Raw genomic sequence first — 21819 nt, 5'->3', positions numbered from 1 at the left:
TATTCCACCATACAAAATAGGTATTAAGCTTTATTTGATACTATCTACAACTATAAGGAATATGCTTTCATTTACATTTCTATGACCAAGTCTAAATATGTCCAGAAATTTCCTTAATGGCCATGTATCAACAAACATATCTTTCAATTTTAATAAAAGAATTTGACTTTCACAAGCATTGACTTCATATAAGGGGCCAGGCAATGTTAATGTATTTATACGTTACATGTCTTAATCAGAGATTTTTCCTAAATGAATATAATTACCCTTAGAAATAAACATACTTAGGGGGAAGCTGTGTTGTTCAGTAGATTGAGAGCCAGGCTTAGAGATGGGAAGTCCTAGTTCAAGTCTGGCCTCAGACATTTTCTAGATGTGTGACCCTGGGCAAGTCATTTGCCCTCCATTGTCTGACCTTTACCACTCTTCTGCCTTGGAACCAATGCATAATATTAGTTCTAAGATGAAAGATAAGAGTTTAATTTTTTTTAAAAAAAGAAATAGACATAAGTAGAAACATAATTCATTAAAATGCTCATTGTTTTCCCTACGAATTTAAATGTCTTCCTAATATCTAATAATTTAATGAGCCTGTAATAAGCATTTCCCTATATCAAGCATTGTGCAAGGATCTGAAAATGCAATGATAAAAACAAAAAATAACTTCTACCCTCAAATCTTTTAACCTAACTGAGCTGGTTTCCTCATCTGTGAAATGGGAATAACAACCTGTATTATTATTATTTCCAATAGATTAATAAATCCTCCTTCATAATCACATAACAATTAGTTAAATTTCTACAATTATTAGTTAATTTCATGAAATAGCTTGTAATGAATTTCTGACTACTTAGGAGAAAAGTATGAGACAAATACAGCAGTGATTAGTCCTAGGTAAAAGAATCAGGCAAAGTGAATATTTTATTATTTTCTTAGAGAAATATGATGAATGCAATTATTTTATGGATAAAGTTATAGGTATATTAGAGGAAAAATTGATTGAAAGGAATTAGAAATTAAAACATTGGGGAATACATACATATTAATTAGTGTTCAACTAGAATGACTAGGAGGTTTTCCAAGTATAACAAAAAATAAACCAAAGAAAAAACTACAAGGCCCAAGACCTTCATGAGTGGTCTTTCTTGTTGGCAAATAGAAAAAGAAAAGCTCAGAATATGTCTAGGATCCTCATAGTCTTGGACTTTATTAAATAGATAAAGAACCAATCTGAATTATTTTTAAATAAATAAGTAGAATTGAGTTTGTAGAGTGATCATATGTGCAACAATATTCTCATGAAGGCTTCTTAATGAAGAGGCCATAGAGGAGGTAAAATAAAAAAGGAGACAGAAAAAGAAAGACAGAGACAGTCAGAGAGCCAGAGCCAGAGATACAAGACAGAGAGTCAGAGACAGATAGAGATGGAGACAGATTTATCTGAGTTGTTTTCTTTTTCTCAATTCCAATTTATCTTGTTCCACTGTACTAGCACCTGGCAATGTCCTGCCATAGCCAGACAGGAGAAGGAATGTAGAAAATTTTATACTTTCTCCTATTTAGAAATGTGTGGGCACTAACAGTTATTAGGACATGGAATAAGGAAAACAGGAGTATATACAAGAAGTCCCAAAAGTCTCTGTGCAGTTTCAAATTATGAATTTTGGGACACTGTATCTATGGAGGGGAGGCTGAGGGAAACTAGCTTTCCACCTCCTTTGGAAAATATGAATATTTCATTGAATTGGAAACCAAGAATTAAACATGGTGATTATTATACAGAGATTCTAGGAGGACTAATGTGCCACATGAACTTTGCACACAAATCATGGAATAAAAATATTACTAGCTGGACAATGGTACCCCATTCAGTGTTCTAAGTATTGTGGGCAGATTATGGATGAACCAAGGACGAACATGTTCGTGCTTATTTTCTTTATCAATGTCTTCTTTGATAGAATTTTAAAACATAATATGAATTAGAGTGAGAACCCAATGGCCCCATCGCAGCTGTCTGGGGATAGCTGCTGTCTGAAATGAAAGAAACGCTGTTTCTGCTGCCTATTGGGACTCAACCATCCAAATCCAGAGGGAGTAAGTGGAGCAGAGCACACAGATTCATCTTTTCCTAGGATCACCTAGTTAAAAAACCCTAAGAATTAAATGTTCATCTTAAAACTGATTTGGAAGCTTTCCCTGGGCTGAGAGGGTCTATGGGCTGAAAAAGGAGTTTCATTCCTTCTAAGAAGAGGGTGTGCTTCTACAACCTTGCCCTTTTGTGTCTTTCAGGCACGATAACCCTCTTACCATTTTCTATTCCTTCTCCTGATCCCCTCTCCCCAAGAAAGTTTTGGCGCAAAAAGAGCTTTGAATCTACACAGGTATCTTCTCCCCTCTCATGCATCTGGAAGTGCTAAAGGGATGGAAGACAGGGGAAGGGTGGAAAAAAGGTGTATCTTGGTCCGCTTGTAGTTCATTAGGGTCTCTGGGCGGGGCCAAAGGAAAGCCTGCTAGGGTATTGGCTCTAAACACATACATATATATCTGGCTCTTTCCCTCCTCCATCAATCTCCTAAATTCCAATGAGGTCACTGCGATGAGCAAGAACAAGATAAAAAGAGGAGAGGAAGAAGAGGGTGACGGTGAGAAGGAGGAAGAAGGAGAAGAAGGAGTAAAGACAAGAAAGGGGCCATCAGACAAGGTCGACTTTTTCTGAGACACAGCAACTGTGAGGAGTGTGGTGCTGAATGTAATCTGCCTGAATGAGAGACAGAAGCAGAGAGAGAAGGACTGAGCCACTTTTCTATTACGACAGTAACAAAGGGAGAGGAGGCAGAGAGGAAGCAGAGAGAAGGGAGCGAGCCCTCCCACTCGCCGCCCCCCTCCCCCAGAAGACAAAACCCCTGAGCTAAGAAGAAGAATCAAGGGAGCCCGAAGTGCTGGAAGACACAGAACAGACAAGAGAAAAAGCCAGCTAACTAGAGTGGGGGCGTGCAGGTTTCCTGCAGGGACTTCTTCGGACGCAGCAGCACCTTGGACAGCGCCCGGGTGAGCGCATCCCTGACAAAAAAGACTGAGCAGAAGCTGCCATCCCTCTGAGAAAAGGCTACTTTTGCAGCATCTCCCCTCTCTTTTTCCTTCGGTCCACTTCAGCTTGACTCCAACCCCGGAGCAGAAGGAAATCCTTTGTCCTTCGGCACTTTGAACGTGCCAAGAGGTGCCTTGGGTGCTTTGGCCCCGTCCAAAGAAGCTCGCCTCTGTCTCTGGGACCAGCAGACCTGCTGGAAAATGCTGAACTGGTGAAGAAAGGGGGGAAAAAGTTTGGGGGGATCTAATAGGGGGAAAGAGGGGAGCGCACAGAGAACGCGGAAGACAGAAGGTGGATGGTTTGTTTCCCCGGGCTGATCTGGAAGGAATGATGACCGAGGGAGGATGTGCACCAGCGGCCAGATCATTGGGAGCCTGCTGGTGCTCTCTGTGCTGGAGATAGGGCTGGGGGCGTCCAGCGTGGCCGTGGGGGCAGTCAGCTTCAGCCTGGCCCTCAGAGAGCACCAGCCGCAGCTTGGAGACTCCTCTCCGGTATGGAGCGGGCTGTGTGTACGTTAAGCCATTTCACTCTCTCTTTAACTCTTGTTGCTGATGATCATTGCGTGTTAATAGCTCCTCCCCGGGAGGGAAGGCCGTAATAAACCTCCCCCTTGCATGTCAGTCTGAAAAAGCATCCCCTGTGCATTGTTCCTGTGGGTAGACTAAACCTGTCCTCTGTGGTCCCATTTTATTTGTTTGAATGCCTGCTTGGGGTGAAGACCCAATGAAATAAGGAGCTCTGGTTTATATAAATAAGGAGGGTGAACGGGTCCCCTGGGAGATCTTGGAATGGTCTTGTAGTGGGAATAATTAGGGGGAGGCTTTTTCAAGAATGTCAAGGGCATGTCCTTTGGCTCCTCTGTTCTCTTTACAAGGAAAAAATGCTATATAGGTTTCCTAGGATAATAAGAACAAGAAGGGTTGTAATTATTCTTTTGTCCTAGTAAACATGGTGACCAGGACATACAAGTAGCAATCCAGAGAAAGCCAGGTACATAGAGTATATGTGGATGTGTGCATGTATGTTTCTATGGGCAGCTAGATAATCTCATACACCTTAAGTAATGCTAATACTGTTCTCCATTGTGCTTTTCCTGCTAATTTTCTCTAGATGTGTATTTATCACTCATCAGTGTACACCTTGAAACCACTTTGTAAGTTCTAGGCATTCACTTGTTTATGGTAGAAGGTAGGGGGTAGACAACAACAGAGTTCAATTTGTAAGTACACCTCTAATCACATAGTTCCCACTGAGAGGTTTCATATATTTCATGAGGGAAGCTGTCAGAAACAACATACCTTTTGTTTCTTCCCCTATAGGTAAGAGTCAGGGAAGCTTTAGGAATTTATTTCTTTAGCTAGGGAGAAATCAATGAAATAACTTGTAGTCTGGGCCTAACTGTGAAAAATTGTCTTCTCTCTGGGTTTGTGAATCTCATTACCTTCCTAGGTTTACATTATACTTTGGAAGATTGATTTTAGAGGATGCAATTTTATTTTCCTAGGAATTCTATTGGTGCAATTATAAAATTATTTTTGTTGAGCTTTAAGAATAGAGATGGTCATTTGGGTGCACAACTGCCATAATCCCCAAAATATTTATTCATAATTAAGTTGATACTTAATTGATAGTATATGAATAATGGTGAAGGTTCATTTGGGTTCTCTAAGGAGAATAATTTAATTAAACTCTACTTTCCAGAATTGAAAAGTTGAATCTCTTTATTTAAAATTAAAATTGAGCAATTTTTTATAGAAAAAGAGAAAAAATGAATTCTACCTCCAAGAAAGCTTTAACATTTTCAGATGAATAGACAATTTGTCTTTAATAATATCACTGGTAGCTAAGTTAAGAAGCATGACTTATGGCTATAAAACTTTTTATACACATCATCATTGGATATTCTTTTGGCCTGATCATTTTAAAAAATCACTCAGATTGACAGCACAAATAAGTGGAATTAGATTTGATTAGTTACTAATACCCTGGAGACCTTCAAATTAAATATTCTTCATATTATACACAATAGTTAATATTTTTGAAATTGTGGAGTAATCAGAGAGAAGACTAATAAACTTCTAAACTCTTCCCATGAATAACTATAACTATTATGAATCATTTTGTAACTGTAGGGGCATGGCTGTAGAGGAGAGATAGCTTGACTGATAACTTAATTTTCAAGATCTCTGCATTCTTTTCCAAGTTTCCACCTGGCAGAGCAAAATAAATGGAGAATCTGAAGCCACATCTTCTTGATACCCAAACAGCTGGCTCATTTAGTGCAGATGAGGAAAAGACATTAGTCAAACTGGAAGTTTGTTATAATATAAAAATAAACCTAGTTCTGTGGTTAACTGTTTTACTTTGGACTTAGTTGTTTGGCTCCATAGTAATGCAATCTAAAAGAGGTCATGGTTGTGTCTTCAGGAGAATAAAATGGCTGTTCAATTCAGGGGTGGGGGTGTAATTATAACCTCTCAGGACAAGATAGATCTGAGCCACCCCCTAAATCACTTTAAATTAATCATTCAAGATGACTGGAAAGTATATCTAATTTAAAAAAAAAAACAGCAAATAGTAAGTGATCCAAGGGTCAGTATTTGAAACTGATGCTGTGATAAAAGAGAAATGGCATTGAAGATCAGAGAAGTCATAGAAAAAAGTTAAAAGAGAAAAAAGAAATGAAATGGATAGGAAGCTGCTTTTTTAATCATATTGTCACATGGGCAATATCTTAGCACCTGAGCTTTCATGAAAGTAAGCTAGGAGCAAGGACTCTGTCATTCATTCACTTTAGACTATATTATCTTAAACATCATAAAATTATCTTTAGTTGGAGGAGAGTGTAAAGGTCATGTCATACAACTCATATTTCAACCTGAATCTCCTTGGATGGGACATAGCAAATAAATCATCACTAACTCATAAAGCAGTCATTTACATTTTTGATAAGCTGCTTCATTTATAAATGTTTTCATTTCTTCATACGTAAAATAAGATGATCGAGCTAAATGATCTTTGTTGTTATCCTTGTTTCTAAAATTTTATGACTCTATATGTACTCATTTTGTAGGGTCAATGTGTTTAGAACCAGATCTTTTCTTTTTCTCTATGTAAATATAAAATTAGGCAAACTCTTGGAAATGGTATAAAATATTGTATACATTTAGATAAGATTAAAAAACATGTGCCTAATAGCTTTGATATTTGATGGAATGATGCATAAAAAGTAAGAAAGACCTGAGTTTCAGTTCCATGCCAGATATGTATTTACAACTTATGCAACACTGGCCAAGTCAGTTAACTTGTCTCAGCTATAAAATGGGCATAATATTCTTGTAGCAGTTGTCTGAGGAGGCTGTTGTGAAAAACAAATGAGAAAACATGAAAAGTGATTTACAAAATCAAGAGTGATATTTGAGTTATTCTGATTATTTATTGCCTGTATCAGCTTTTTTCCTACATAATGAATCTAGTGCTTCACTTGATTAGAACTTTTACTAAGCTTCATAGACATACATGTTTAATAGACTCATTCTTCATCATGCCAAGTCAATCAATTGTATGTTGTGTTAAAAACCTTAATCTATAAAAAACTTAATCCAAACCATAGAAATATGGAGGTGAATCTGTACCTAAAGGGAGAAGGCACATAAGAAAAATGAGTGAGTTATTTTTGCTATAATTGTAAGTTATTTGTTTCCCTTTATATTGTTTTAAAAATGTAGGTATTATGCCAACAGAAAGATTTTAGGTGGGTCATATTTAATTCCAATTATCCATGACTCTTTAGTTAGCCCTTTTCCCCCATGCAGTAACTTATTTAGGGTTTGTTTCCTCTGAAGTTCTGACCTCCAGCTGCAAGCAATGCTGGGTAGCCGAAGAAAACAAATCATTTACCTTAGTCATGTGTAACTTGTGGCAGTTGTAGATTTATTCAAAGGAAAACAGCAGATTGAGGTATTGCTGGGATAACTGGAAGAGTTACTACCATATTTAGAAGACAATGATGAGTCTTTCTCTGGACACTATTCAGTAAGTGCCCTTAATTAGCTAAATATGCACTTAGATTTGTAAATCACCATGGGGACCTCTGGTACTTATGAACATCTCTTCCTTTACCATTCAGGAATGTGCATATAAAAGAAACTGGAGATTGTGATTCTGAGTAATTCAGACTCCCAAATCTATGTTAGGTCATCTCAGACTAGATCACCTGGATCTCTTTGGCCTAAATTATATATAGTCAATGAGAAATAGCCTGGATCTTGCTTCAAAATTTCAGTGTGCATTAAATCCAATGTTATTGGTTAGTTAGCTAACATCTACCTATAATAATACATAATATTGTGACTTGATCAAACAAACTCCAAATTCTAAACTGACCATTGTGAATAGTGGAATCAGTAGCATTAAGAAGTCACCTGGGGAGGAAAAAACATTATATTAATTCTGTTTTACTTTCAGAGTTTTAAAATAAGTAAGAGTTTTCCTCAGTAAATATAAAGTTTAACTGAACCACACTTCACTCAATGTGGAGCTTCTGGTTGTCTTAGTAACTAAATATAATTGTTAGGTGACTCTCAATTGTGTATGGAAATTCCAGATATTAAATTTAGATATAGCTATCTTCAAGTATTTTGAGGGTTGCTGTATGAAAAAGAAATTAGTCCTGCTCTGTTTGGTGCCAGAGTTAAAACCTAGGTGCAATGTGAACCTCATACAAAGGATTATTTTGTTCTGATGTAAGGAAAAGCTTCTCCATCAAGGCCCGCCACAAATGAAATGGAATGCTTCAGGAGATTCTGGACTCTTTCTCATTTGAAGTCTTCAAGCAAAGAATGAATGATTACTTATTTGAATTATGTTGGAGGGGATTTGTAATTAGGCATTTGTGATTTCTGAGGACCCCCTCCCCTCGGAGATTATACGATTCTATTTTCTATAAAATCTGCTCCAATGCCTACCTTACAATGATTAAGTTCAAAGTCAAGGGAGGCTAGAAATGAGTTGCTAAAAGATGTTTGGGGGGAAATAACCATGTGCTAAACAAAATTATGTGGCGCATTAACTGCAGCAGAGGAATATAATTTCATTTATTTTATCCTGCTAAGCAGAAATATCTCCCAAAATAGTAAGATAGAAAAGCCTGTGCAGCACTGAAAGAAGCCAAAACAAATGTAAAGATTAAGTAGGGTTCATCCAAGTAAAGCCAATTATAGTCTTTGCCTGGGGGGATTTTGCATATGCCAGCTCAGCACCCTAAAGAGCTCAGGATTTCTTCCATGGCAGTCTCAGTTCAGAAAGTGGCACTCTTTGATTCTGCACATAGGAATCAAATATTGGAATGTATACACTAGTCAACTGTGATTTGTTTCTCTGAAAATATCCTTATTTATGGAATCCCAATAGGTGACTTCCAAGACAGTTTACTGAAACGTGTAAATGTTTGAACTGCTTAGAATGAAAGGAATTTAGACACAAATTATTTTAGAAGTTCAGCCAGGAAGAATATGGCACGTGTTGATTAGTCCAATATGAAAGGTGACCAGTTCTCAGACTCAAAAAGTCTTTCAACTAAAAAAAAAAGCTCCATATTAATGGATTATCTAGAATAGATAACTTTCAAATTCCCTTGAGAGAAATAGCTGGTATTTTTAAAATTTTGATATTTGAATTTTAATTAATTAATTAAGAATATTTTTTCTATGATCACATGATTCTTTCCCTCTCCTCTGCCCATCCCCTTTCTGTAGCCAACAAGCAATTCCACTGGGTTTTACATGTGTCATTGATCAAAACATATTTCTGTATTATTAATATTTGCTGTAGGATGATCATTTAGAGTCTATATCCCCAATCATATCCACATAGAACCATGTAATCAAGCAGTTGTTTTTCTTCTGTGTTTCTACTTCCACAGTTCTTTCTCTGGGTGTGGATAGCATTCTTTCTCATAAGTCCCTCAGAATTGTCCTGGGTCATTGCATTGCTGCTAGTAGAGAAGTCCATTACATTCGATTGTACCAAAATGTATTGTTCTCCTGGTTCTGCTCCTTTCACTCTGGCATCAATTCCTGGAGGTCATTCCAGTTCACATGGAATTCTTCCAGTTCATTATTCCTTTGAGCACAATAGTATTCCATCACCAACAGATACCACAATTTGTTTAGCCATTCCCTAATCAAAGGGCACCCCCTCATTTTCGAATTTTTTCCCACCACAAAGAGCACAGAATATCTGGTATTTATAATATATAGTAGGTCTTTTGAAATTGGAATAAAGTTAGGGAAACGTAATAGATCAGAGGTCAGACATGAACCACTAGCTTTTTCAACATAATTTAATCCATAATTTAGTCCAGTGCTGTCTCCAAAGCATAAAGTTGTAGGAATGAGTTAGGAAGGGATAAATATATGACCCTGATAATTTTATCTTCAGATTTCTGAGGACAAAAGTAATTAGAATTAAAGGGGAATTTGCATATCATTTAGGTTAACACCCATTTCATAGATGGGGATACTGCAGATTAAAGAATAAAATGGCTTGCCTTAATTAATTCAAATCATGAATGGAAATTTGGGATTTGGATCCAGTGCCTATGATTCTAAATCTAGTATTTGTTTTACTATTCCAGAGAGGAGTTGACATAATAAATATATCAACATTTTTAACATTCTTCAACAGTGACCATTCCTGGAAAATATAGAAGCAGAAAACTTAGTCCTTATGGTAGGAATTTATTTTAGATTAGTTTACTGGACATGTGTAAAACAAACTAAATAAGGAATAATATAAGACAGTTGGTAATTAAGTATTTAATTATCTAGTACAGATGATAAATGCAGCAGTTCAAAAAAAAGGAGGCCTGGATATCAGTGAGTCTTTTGAGGATCAGATAAGCCATGGGAAGAGATTAGATTTAGGTTTGGTGCATTTCAAAATGCTATGTAAATGAGAATTGTTGTTATTATGATTGAGGGACTGTGTAATGTAGTGGAAAGATGGTTGGATTCAGAGTCCAGTGACCTAGTTTCAAATCCCAGATCTGTTGCTACCTGTGTGATCAACACTCTTTACTTCAAGATGCTTGTCCATATAATAAAGGACTTGGGCTAGATAATCTACAAAGAACTTTCCAGTTCTAAATTTATGATCCTTTAATCTTGGAAAGATGGTTAGAAATTGGATTGTAAAGTGAATAAGGGAATTCCTTCTAGGAGAAGTGAATGAGCAGTTAAAAAACATAAATCATGTTTGGGGGACATTGATAGGATTTAGATAGGATTTAGAATGAATTTAAGAAAATATGAGGAAATCTAGATGGACAGGTTGACTAAGACTGCCATTTAAAGGGCCTTCAAATCCAGGCAAATGTCAGTTTTTGTTCCTCTCCTACCACCATGGCCAAAGGACCTAATTAGAACACTCTTCGTAAAACAAAATTGGATGTTCAATGAGAGATTTCTGAATGACTGAATTTAATTAATTCAGCAATCATTTCATCACTACTTCTATATGGTCATATGGAACATAAAATTTCAGGATATGAAAGATATTTGCAAATTTCTCATATACACGAGATCCATTCCCTGTTGAGGATTGGTCAAATCAAGAGGCTTCTATACTATTATTATTTTTATTATTAAGCTCATAAAATCCATTTTCAATACATCATCAATATTATTTTGCCTCCTGACTATGATAGTTTTCTTATGTTTTTCCAAAAGTGAGATTTAGGCATCATTGTTAGTTATGTAATATTTGAACTTAGTCTTTTTAGTGATCAGGTATGTGGATTCCATTGTTTTTAAATGATGTTTTTATTATTATATCTGGTAATTTCTGAAATTGTGAGCTTTGGTCTAATGTACTTGTCTATCAAAAGAAACAGTCCAAATTAGTTTTGAGTGAGAAATAGATCAACAGAATCTCAGAGATGGAAAAGACTTCAGAGCCAACCATCTAGCCCAACCTTTGATTCAACAAGCTTCCTCTCTATAATGTGCTGTCCATGTGGTCATCTAGCCCTTTCTTAAAGGGAAACCCGCAATATTTTATGGCAGCTGATTCCATTTTTAGAAAATTTAATTTCTTAAGATTCCCTCCCCCCAACTACCACTCTAGATCTGAGGCCTAGATGTGCTTCTCGTCAGTTTTTACATAGTATCAGCTGGTACAAGTTCTGACCGGGATTAAACAGAAAATGAATCTTATCACTCTTCCACATACTAGGTCTTAGAATACTTAGATATCTATCACACACACACACACATATACAAACACACATACCCCCCCCCCACAAAGGCTTCTCTTTTGTGTCTCTACATGTCTAATACATTCAGATGATCTTTATATGACTTCATCACCTGGGTCATCCCACTTTGGAAACTGTCCAGCATTTCAATGTCCTTCCTAAAACGGAGGTTTATTCAATCCTCCAAATAAATATTTATTGAATCTTCTCATCTCTTACTGTTGGCACAGTGATTAAATCCTTTATTTGTCTCCTGGAAATTATTTTCCTACATATCTTCTTCTCATAAATTCATATAATGCAGATAATAATATCACTCATAATAGCAAGATTTTATATTGACATTACTCCTTTCTTCTTCTGAGGGCAAAGAGCTCCAATTATCTTATTTGTGTTGACATTCTGAATGTTTTGATGGGGGAGTTTATTCATTTAATGGACATGGAACCTCAAGTGCAGAAAAGTTAAGTTGTTGGCTCAAGATTTAAACCAGTATCTGTTGTTTTCTCAACAGAGTGTAATACCAGAAAATTATGATCATGCAGCCAATATAGAGTGTGGTAAGGGTTTTCTGAAATGCAAAACTACCTTCAAGGGCACCTTGGTGTCTCAGTGCCTATAGTCCCAGGCTTAGAGATGGGAGGATGGATTCAAATATGGCCTTAGACACTTTCTTCTTGTATGTGTCTGGGAAAATTACTTAACCCCAATTGCCTCATCCTTACTGATTTTCTGCCTTAGAACCAATTCTTAGTATCAATATGAAGACAGAAAAAAGGGTTTAAAAAAAGACTACAACCAACTACTCCTGGATTTGGGTTCAGGGTGGGATACTGTGAAGTAACTCTGACTTCTCCTCTATGCCAGCAGTTTCAAATGAGTACAAGAGTGATCTCTTTTGGGGTGAGTGGTGAGAACCTACTAGAGAAGTTGTATGAACCCTGGTTATTGTTGGTATCCCTTGGGAAGACAGAAATTGCCTCTTTTAACCATGATACAAAATAGAGATATAAAACTCAATGATGATGTCACAAGTCAGAGAACCATAGGATCAATATTGATAACCTAATATGCACAAATTTCTCTTTATAGTTCTAGAAATGTAAGGGACTTCAGAGGACAAAGAGTTTAGTCACTCAACTTTTCAAATCTATGTTATGCTTCAGGCAAATCAAGTTTTAAATAGTTTTATTGGATCATAATTATAATATGAGGTAGTAATTAATTCCAATTTACCTTAGTTGAAGTAAGAAAAATTTATTATATAAATTCATAGAGCAGATGAAAATTAGTATATACCTGCCTGGCCAATTTTTTAAGTCAAACTACTATTATACAAAAAATATATTTCCCAAATGCATTATTAAGCATTTGAAGAAAAAAAATCTCTATAAAAACAGATTATTATTAAGAAGATCTAGAGAACAAAGTGAGTGTGCCATAGGTTTATAGAATGTATCTTAAAACCCTGGAAAATGCATAGGATATGTAGACTTATATCACCAAGGCTGTCACCTTCATTATTGTTAAATTGCTTTTACAGATTTATTTTGGTTTTATGTCAATCATTTGTGGGAAGATCTCCACACACCCACTCACCATTCAGTGAACCTTCACTTCTAACAAATAAAAACAGTTAAGCAAAAGCAATTGACACAGTTAATATGTTCCATGGTACATTGATATTCTATACCTATATTTCCCACCTCTGGATAAAACGCAACTGGTGCATTCCCTCCAATAATTTTCCAGAGTTGGATGATAATTATAATAATGCATTTTCCATTTTTTTCCAGTTTTTTCCTATTTACATAACTTTAGCCACCACCAAGCATATTGTTTTTCTGGTTGTATTAAATTTTCCTTATAACAGTTGACACATATTTTCTTGTGTCTCTGAATTCCTCATATTTTTTTTTCATTTCTTAATCCATGGTAAAATTAGATTACATTCAAATGTGGTCATTTGTTCAGTTAAGAGAAGTCAGGGTCGTTTCCTTTTTTTCTACTACAGAAAGTGCTGCTGTGAATATTTTGCTAGATAGTGGATTTTTTTGTATTTTTGATCTTCACATAGTATTTCCTTGAAAGCAAAATTTCCAGATCAAATGAGAATAGAAGAAGCCCAGCATTTCATTCAAATTTTTGTTCCCAGATGCTTGAACCTGTTTCCAGACCTAGCAACAGTATCCTGTTGTTGGTTTTCAGCAACTTCTTCAACATTGACTTCTTTTTGTTCTGATCATCTTTTTTCTCTAGGTTCTAAGGTGTGAGGTGAATTGTAGGATATATTTTATTTATATTTATTTTCTCATTTTGTTATAAAACAATTGTATGTTTATGTGCTTGCTAATAATTTGCAATTCCAAATATTCAAAGGTGAATCATATTTTTAAACACTTTTTTTGCTTAAGAATGATTCTTGACTTGATTGAAAGAGTGCTAGAATGGAAGATGACAAGGCCTGAATTCAAAAATAGCCTCAGAAACTTATTAGCCATGGAAATACTTTACCCCTCTGTCTGCCTGGGTTTCCTCTTTTAAAAATGAGAATAATAATAGCACCTACTTGCAGTATTTCTGGGAAGATAAAGTGAAGTAATAGAAGCAAGATGCTTTTCAAACCTTAAGAATGTATATATAATTATGTGTGTATATTTATATATAGTTGTTATTCTTATCACCATCTATTTCTGTTAGTCAACAAATGAATGGAAAGCCTTCATTATGCAGTAAGCACTATGTTAAGTGCTAGAGATTCAAAAAAGAACAAAAAGGGATCACAGGTCAAGGTGTTCACATCTTAATAGTGGAGATGGCATGCAAAAAATTAGGCATATATAAGACCTATAGAAAGGGTACATCAAAAGTAATCTCAGATGAGAAGTTGTTAGCAAGTGTGGGACAAAGGAAAGACCTGCTTAGGGAACAAAAATGTTTGATCAGATTTTTGAACAAAATCAGGAAAATTAAAAGGAAATGAAGAGGTAGAGCTTTCCAGACTTGAGGAAGAGGCAGAAGATGGAAGACTGAATATTGTGTACAAAGAACTCAAGATAGCTCAGCCTGGACTAGAGAGTGCATGGTTAAGGGCTGAAGTAAAGGAAGACTGGAAAGAGAGGAAGGGACCAATTTATAGAGAGCTTCTTTAAAAGTTCTTTTTTTCTAGAAGATCTAAAAGGGAGTCTCTTGAATTAATTCAGTAAAGGGGTGACATGGTCAGACTTATATCTTAGAAAAAAGTATTTGGCAACTAAGACGAGGATGAATTAGATATGGGAAAGAATTGAACATGAGAAATCAATTAGGAAGTCAATGGTTAATGAAGGATTAAACTAAAGTATACTTGATTAATAAGGGATTAAACTTAAGTATAATTAGATGGGCAAAAGGAGATGTAGATGAGAGATGGTATGAAGATTTTTTAAAAAAGGCTAGAGTTATCAATAATTCAAAAAGTGAGTGAAGGATTGAAGTGTCAATGATGATACTAAGGTTTGGAATCTGTGTGATGGAGAGGGTATTCTTTATATATCTTAGATATTATATTTTTAATCTGTAATTACTACTTTAATATATTTATTAGTACAAAATATACTACATGTTGTACATTCATATTTATATTCATGTTATATAATGATAATAGTTTATGTATTATATTATGAAGTATAATAATCAGCAGAAAACCTTTTGTCCTAGTCAATTGTTTCTCTTCTTGTCATTGCTATTATGTAGGCAAAGTTGCATATTTTTTCTTTGGGGAACTCTTTTATCCTTTGCTTTGTTGCTTGATTTTTTTTGAAATATATTTCTAAAAGAATAAATTAGGATAGTTTCCATGAGTAAGGTCCATTTGATTAACCAAGAGAAAAACGTGCAAGTCAAACTCCTCCTTAATGAATTCCAGGATCTCCCTTTCCCTCTTCATTGCTTTTTTTCAGAAGATATACAATAATAATAGCAAAAGACCTCCTTTACTTGTCAAGCTGAAAATCATCACTGGATTATTTTAAAAGAAGAAAAAAAATATCACAGCAGAAATGGAACAGAACACAATGCATAATGCATTAAAAATGACATTAAGTTAACAGTGTGGGGGAGATGTGAGGATGGAATGAAATTCTGAGGAATAAGTGCAATTTTCCCTGTGTCCTGAAGGGTTTGGGCTTCTGGCCAGAAAAAAAAGTTTTTTTGTTTATTTTTTTTTCTAGATAGGATGATGGAAACTAGGATTTCACTTATATGAATGTGCCATGCCCCAGATTCTCATATTTCACAAACGTTTTTTTTTCCTTTTTGATTCTTGTTCTTATATGATTGGCTTCTTTCTTTTTCCCATTCTTTTCATTTGTTCTCCATGCCAATTAGAATTTCTACTTTGCCACTAGTGGGGGCTCATGCTGCATTGATCCCTTTGACATTCATTTCAGTTTGATTGCCTGTTCATTGAACCATCTTCATCCAATGCTATGAATGATTTGCTTTATTGTTGATTAACAAAACAGCTCCATTCCTATCAGAGAACACTAGATGTGAACACTTCCTCTTAACAGAACATTGACTTTCAAATTTTTCTTTTTTTTCAGTATATGAAGTTTGCTTCCATTGAGTCATAATTTTAGAGCTAGAAGAGACTTTATAGTTAATCTAAGGCAACACCCTCATATTAAAGATGAGAAAATTACATTGACGTTTAGTTGGCATATAGTTGAATATATTTGTATTTGCCCATGCTGACTCCCTCATATAATGTAAGCTCCTTGAGAACAGGAACTATCTGTTTCCCAGAACTTGGCTCAGTGACTGATATATATGCTGCATGCTTAATAAATGTTTATTGATTGATTTTTTTTTTGAGGAAGCTGTCATCTGGATGAGGGAAGTGCCTTGCCCAGTGATGTAAAGTGAGTGGCAAGTGAACTGATGTCAAAGCCGGTGCTCATTGCCACTCTCCATTTATTTTGGAGATGCTTTTGCCAGAAAAGGTGCACACCCATAGTACAGCAGTCAAATTATAGCTGCTATGTTTAAGTTGGTAGAGGTATCTATGCATCTTCTTCAGCTTTCTAGATGAGATGGAAAATGAAAGACTAGAAGAAAAAGAGCAAGTAGCCCTTATAGAAGCCCTGGGAAAGACTACTGGAGAAGAGTCAGAGTTGCTTGACTCAGAATACAGCTCTGTTATTTACTGACTGTGTGACTTTCAGTACATCATTTGATGTCTTTGGGGTTCAGTTTCCTTGCCTAAGCCATGGAATATCTGGATCAGATGACTTCTGAGATTACTTATGGTTCTCTATGCTATGATGCTGTGACTTTCCAAGGGCTAATTTATTTTTAAAGCAGGATGAATAAGAAACAGAAAAAAGAGGTTTTTCTTTAAAGATGAAAGTAGTTAGAAATTAAAATTAGAGACCCATGGAACACCAGGGGTATCTGCTAGGATGGAGGGCTAGGGAAGATCTTTTAGTTCTCTCCCCATGATCTAGATAAGGGTAATATATGGGAGACAAATTCAGATCCAACTTGCCAAGGTACTCCACTAGCTTCTAGGGATACAATTATCATAAATTAAATAATCCCTATGTATAGGGAATTTACATTCTAGTAGTGGGAGAGAAGCTGGGTGACACAGTGGATTGAGTTACAGGCCTGGAGTCCAGAATACCTAAATTAAGATCCAGCCTCAGGCACTTCCTACTTGTGTGATGCTAAATAACTTAATCTGTTTGTCTTAGTTTCCTTATCTCTAAAAGGAGTTGGAGAAGGAAATGGCAAGCCACTCCAGTATCTCTGCCAACAAAAATCCAGATGGGGTCATGAAGAGTTAGGCAAGACTGAAACAACTTTAACAAAGAGGACACATGCAAGTGTTTAGAGAATCTATGTGGAATGAATAAAAGGTGGTGGAAGACAGTGTACTATTAGCTTGGAAGATAGAAATATTTCTATAATTGTTTAACCTTTTTGGTGTTAAGCTTCAGTGATGTGCAGAAATAATGTATATATAGCATCTTATTCAATGATTCATTTAGTAAGTATTTATTAAGTACCTATTATTTATGGCATTTTTTATTCAAGAGAGACAAGGAGAGAGAGAAAAGAGAGAGAAACAAATGAGAGGATACAGTATGGGAGAGAAAAAGGAAGGAGAGAGGGAGGGAAGGAGGAAATGAGAGAGAGAGACAGACAGACAGAGAGACAGAGAGACAGAGAGAGACAAGAGATTTGCTCATTTCTGAAGTTTAGTAGAAAGCATACTGTACTTCAACTCAGGATAACAGATTGAATCCTGTCTCTGGCATTCACTTGGCTGTGTCCTTGGTCCAGTCACTTAACAACTCTGAACTTCAGTTTCTTCATGATCTCTAATAACTCCAGGACATAGTTTACCTCATTATTTCAAGCATTAACTGAGGTAATATATGTAACATTAAATAATATCTGTTGGGTTGTGATAATTATAAAGACAAATATCATTTGAGGAGGCAATAAATTGCTCTAACTTGGTGCCCACAGCAATTAGGAGAGATATCAGAGACAGGGGCGAGGAGAAAGGGTAGAACTCCCTAGTGTCAAAGGCAGAAACTTAGCAAGTATGCAGTGAAAAAGAGAAGGAAAAGAATGGTCATCAATCAGAGAAAAAAGCAAGAAAGAAGTTCATTGTCACAATTCAATCAAAAGTAGAATTACATCTTCAACTGAAAACTAGATGCTCCATGAATGGTGATGTAGCAAAGATTTCATTTAAGATACAATTTGGACTAGATTAGCTTCTGACTCTAAGCTCTGAGGTTCTGTTATATAACAAGCTACTAATTCTACTTTTGTTTGAATTGTGACAATGGGCTTTCTTTCTCTTTTTTCTGGTTGACATTCACTCTTTTTTCTTCTTTTCATTCCATACTTGCTAAAACTTTCTAAAGCTCTCTGCCTTTACCACTAGAGAATTCTATCTTCTCTCCTTGTCCTATTCCTGATCTCTCCCTTGATTGCCTTGGGTACCAAATTAAACCAATTTATGGACAACTCAAATGATAGTCATCAAAATTATTATAAAACAACTGATGTTTATTATTACCTCACTTAATACTCAAAATGATCATGTAGAATAAGTACCAGAGTTATTTTTATTATTGTCTCCAAATTAGAGATGATGAAGAAACTGAAGATCAGAGACATTGACTTGACCGAGGGACATAGCCATTAAGTGTCATGGAGAAAATCTCTGAAAACTATGCAGGTCATGCATATGCTACAATGACATATGGGAAAATCCAGACCCCAATGATACAGCAAGATGAATGATGATGATAGCCATCGTCCACACCTTTGTAGCACTTAACACTTTGAAAATTGCTTTAAAATATCTTGTGATTTTTATTCTCACAACTCTGTAAGAAAAATACTAGTATTATCTTTGTTTTGCAAATTTGAATGCTGAGCCTGAAAGAAGTAAAATTGCTTCTTCAGTGTCATGTACTCCCTGAGGCAAGATGTGAACCTGTTTCCTAACACCATATATCCTATTTGCCTAACTTACTATCTCAGAATCCCCCCCACACTCCTCATTTCTGCCCCCTCCCACCCCTCATCAAGGACTACAAATACTTTATGAAGCATAGCAGATTTCACTTCTTCTAATAGAAGCTATGCAGCCAAAGTTCATGGTATAGGGAATTTTCAGTGAAGAAACTTTCAGCTAATGCATATAAGTACCTGCTCTACAATCTATAATCTTAAAAACTTGCCTGGAGCATTGAAAGATAAGTGACTTGTGATTGGTCATAAAGCCTGTATGAGTAAGTTGTAGGATTTGAAACTAGGTTGTCTTGACTCTTTGGGGGCATCTGGAATTAGAAAGACATGAGTTCAAATTTGATTTCTGATGCTGTCTGTGTTACCCTAGGCAAGTCATTTAACCGAATTTGTTTCAGTTTCTTCATCTTGCAAAATTAGCTGAAAAAAGAAAATGGCGACCCACTCCAATATCTTTGCCAAGAAAACTTCAAATGGGCTCACTGAAATGGCTCGACTACATCCTGACTCTTAGGTCAGGTCTCTATCCAATGTGCCAAACTTCCTTTGGTCTTCAGTCTTCATAACTTGCTTGGTCTTTACCCAGTTCATAGACACCTACATCATTTCCATTTGTTTGCTAATGCACAGACAAAAGCAAGTGCTACTAGAGAAATCCTCAATCTTTCTGTCTTGGCATATGAAGATGTGGCCATTTTAGTCACTTTCTTAGAATGATAGTGAATAGTATTCCAGGAGTCAGACTAATTCACAGGTATAATAATTATTATTAGCCTGCTGGTCTTTCTACAATTCTTCCATCATTGACTACTTCCCATTCTGGGCATCTTTTCCTGTTTATTGAGTCAAGGCAAAACCTCACAATTATTTTTATTTGCGTTTTGCTTATTGAAATTGATTGTTCATATCCTTTAATTTCTTATGCTTTAGGAAATGATCTTTTTTGTTGTTGTTATTGGCTTTAACTCCCTATATATCTTGGAGATTAAATGCAAAGGTATTTTCCCCTGAATTGGTTCATGCAAAGTCTTCTCGATTACATAAACTTGATTTTTTTGCATGTGATCTCTTCCATTCCTAGTTAGTTAAAACATTTTCCCTAATTGGAGCCTTTACTTCATTTAACTACAATTTCCTTTTATCTTCTGGTTTCATTTATAGCTTGGATGGTGATTGACTGATACAATTCATTGTCACAAATATTCTTTCTACCTGTGGGAAATGGGTGAAATAGTTCACAATTAGAAACAGGTTAATGCCTTTGGGATTCTTAGCACTCTCTGTCCCCCTTTGCTGCCCCTCCACTACCAACAGTGAAAAAGCAGATGAATGACTCAAAGGACTGAGGACTGCCTTGTATTTTACTTTGTTTCATGAGTTGTCTTGGCCAAAGACTTCATTACCAGCCCGTTTGTTGGGCATCTGTGTGTAATTAACTATCCTGATCCTCAACAAACAAAAGCATTCAGTTCTTGAGACAGTATATGAAGCTCTTTTAATATAGCACAATGTGCCAGTATTTTTGTCTATAAGTATAGACTTCAGTAATCCAGGTTTATCAAGACTTGACAGTGACATATCCAAGGACATTGCAGAAGAACAATAATTATTATCAAAAATTCTGATAACAGGGGGCAGCTGGGTAGCTCAGTGGATGGAGAGTCAGACCTAGAGACGGGAGGTCCTAGGTTCAAATCCAGCCTCAGACACTTCCCAGCTGTGTGACCCTGGGCAAGTCACTTGACCCCTATTGCCCATCCTTACCACTCTTCCACCAAGGAGCCAATACACAGAAGTTAAGGGTTTAAAAAAATTCTGATAACAGCACCAACCACTCACATATGTGAACATATATAAACATCTTCATGTGTGTGTGCATCTATAATTTACTCACAATATGGGGATGGCTGGGTTGCTTAGTGGATAGAAAGTCAGGCCTAGAGACGGGAGGTCCTAGGTTCAAATCTGGACTCAGATACTTCTCCGCTGGGTGACCCTGGGCAAGTCACTTGACCCCCATGGAGCCTTACTGCTCTTCTGCCTTGGAACCAATACACAGTATTGACTCCAAGGTGGAAGGTGAGTGGTTTTTTTTTTTAATTTATTTATTCACAATAGCTACAAACTCTTATTTCCAGAAACCCATTGTCATGACGATGTAATCAAAGATCTTTAAGCTATGATGAATATTAGATGCCACTGAGCTCAATGACCTTCTGCAGAGGAAACTAGTGAATATATCCAGGGTCACCCAATTAGTAAGTGTCTGAGGCAGGATTTATACTAAGATCTTCTTGTCTTCAAACCCAACATTATCTCTATATCATCCAGAAGCCTCAAAACAATGACTACTAGAACAACAAAAACTAGAAATAAGTAGTTATTAAGCTTTCAATGCACCTGGTATAAGTTAAGTTATTTGAACCTTACAACTTGTGCAATAGGCGCCAATTTTATCCCCATTTTACAGATGAGAAAACTTAGGTAGAGAAATGATTCATCCAGGATTTTGCAACTATATGGCTAAGGTCTAAGATGTCATTTGAACTCAGGTCTTCCTGACTTGTTTTCTTCACAGAATTGAAGAAATCACGTTTACCTTTAAGTTTATCACTTCCTCTTTGTTCTCTTTCCAAAGTGAGGCACTGTTGAAATAGAACTGATGTTTCCAAAACTACCTGGATATTTTCAAGCCTCTGGAAAATCATTGATAAGCATAGGCAAGGAAGAGATATGCCTTAAAAGAATCCTTAAAAAAATTTATTTGTCAATGACTAACTCACACTCTTTAGAAGAAACTTCCAAGTCCAGAAGTTCTGAAAATTGCCAACCAGGATGCTGTGTTGTGGCTTATGAAAGAAAGAAAGAAAGAAAGAAAGAAAGAAAGAAAGAAAGAAAGAAAGAAAGAAAGAAAGAAAGGAAGGAAGAAAGGAAG

The 21819-nt window shown here is 36.0% G+C and overlaps 1 protein-coding gene across 3 annotated transcripts in view; it reads left to right on the top strand.

Moving 5' to 3' along the window:
* Positions 1–3432: 3432 nt before the first annotated feature.
* The window catches only part of TMEM196 (transmembrane protein 196), a 71509-nt gene continuing 53122 nt past the window's right edge, over positions 3433–21819 (top strand). For 2 of the 3 annotated variants that reach the window (XM_044678400.1, XM_044678401.1), the window contains exon 1: positions 3433–3597. In XM_044678400.1, the coding sequence (XP_044534335.1) occupies positions 3433–3597 (165 nt within the window). The remainder of the gene's footprint in view (positions 3598–21819) is intronic. The other variant, XM_044678403.1, reaches the window with a different exon arrangement.

This window comes from Gracilinanus agilis, chromosome 5 (genome assembly GCF_016433145.1).
Source record: "Gracilinanus agilis isolate LMUSP501 chromosome 5, AgileGrace, whole genome shotgun sequence".
Taxonomy (NCBI): Eukaryota; Metazoa; Chordata; class Mammalia; order Didelphimorphia; family Didelphidae; genus Gracilinanus; species Gracilinanus agilis.
Note: the sequence above shows the minus strand (reverse complement) of the source record. Positions and strands in the feature narration are given on the sequence as shown.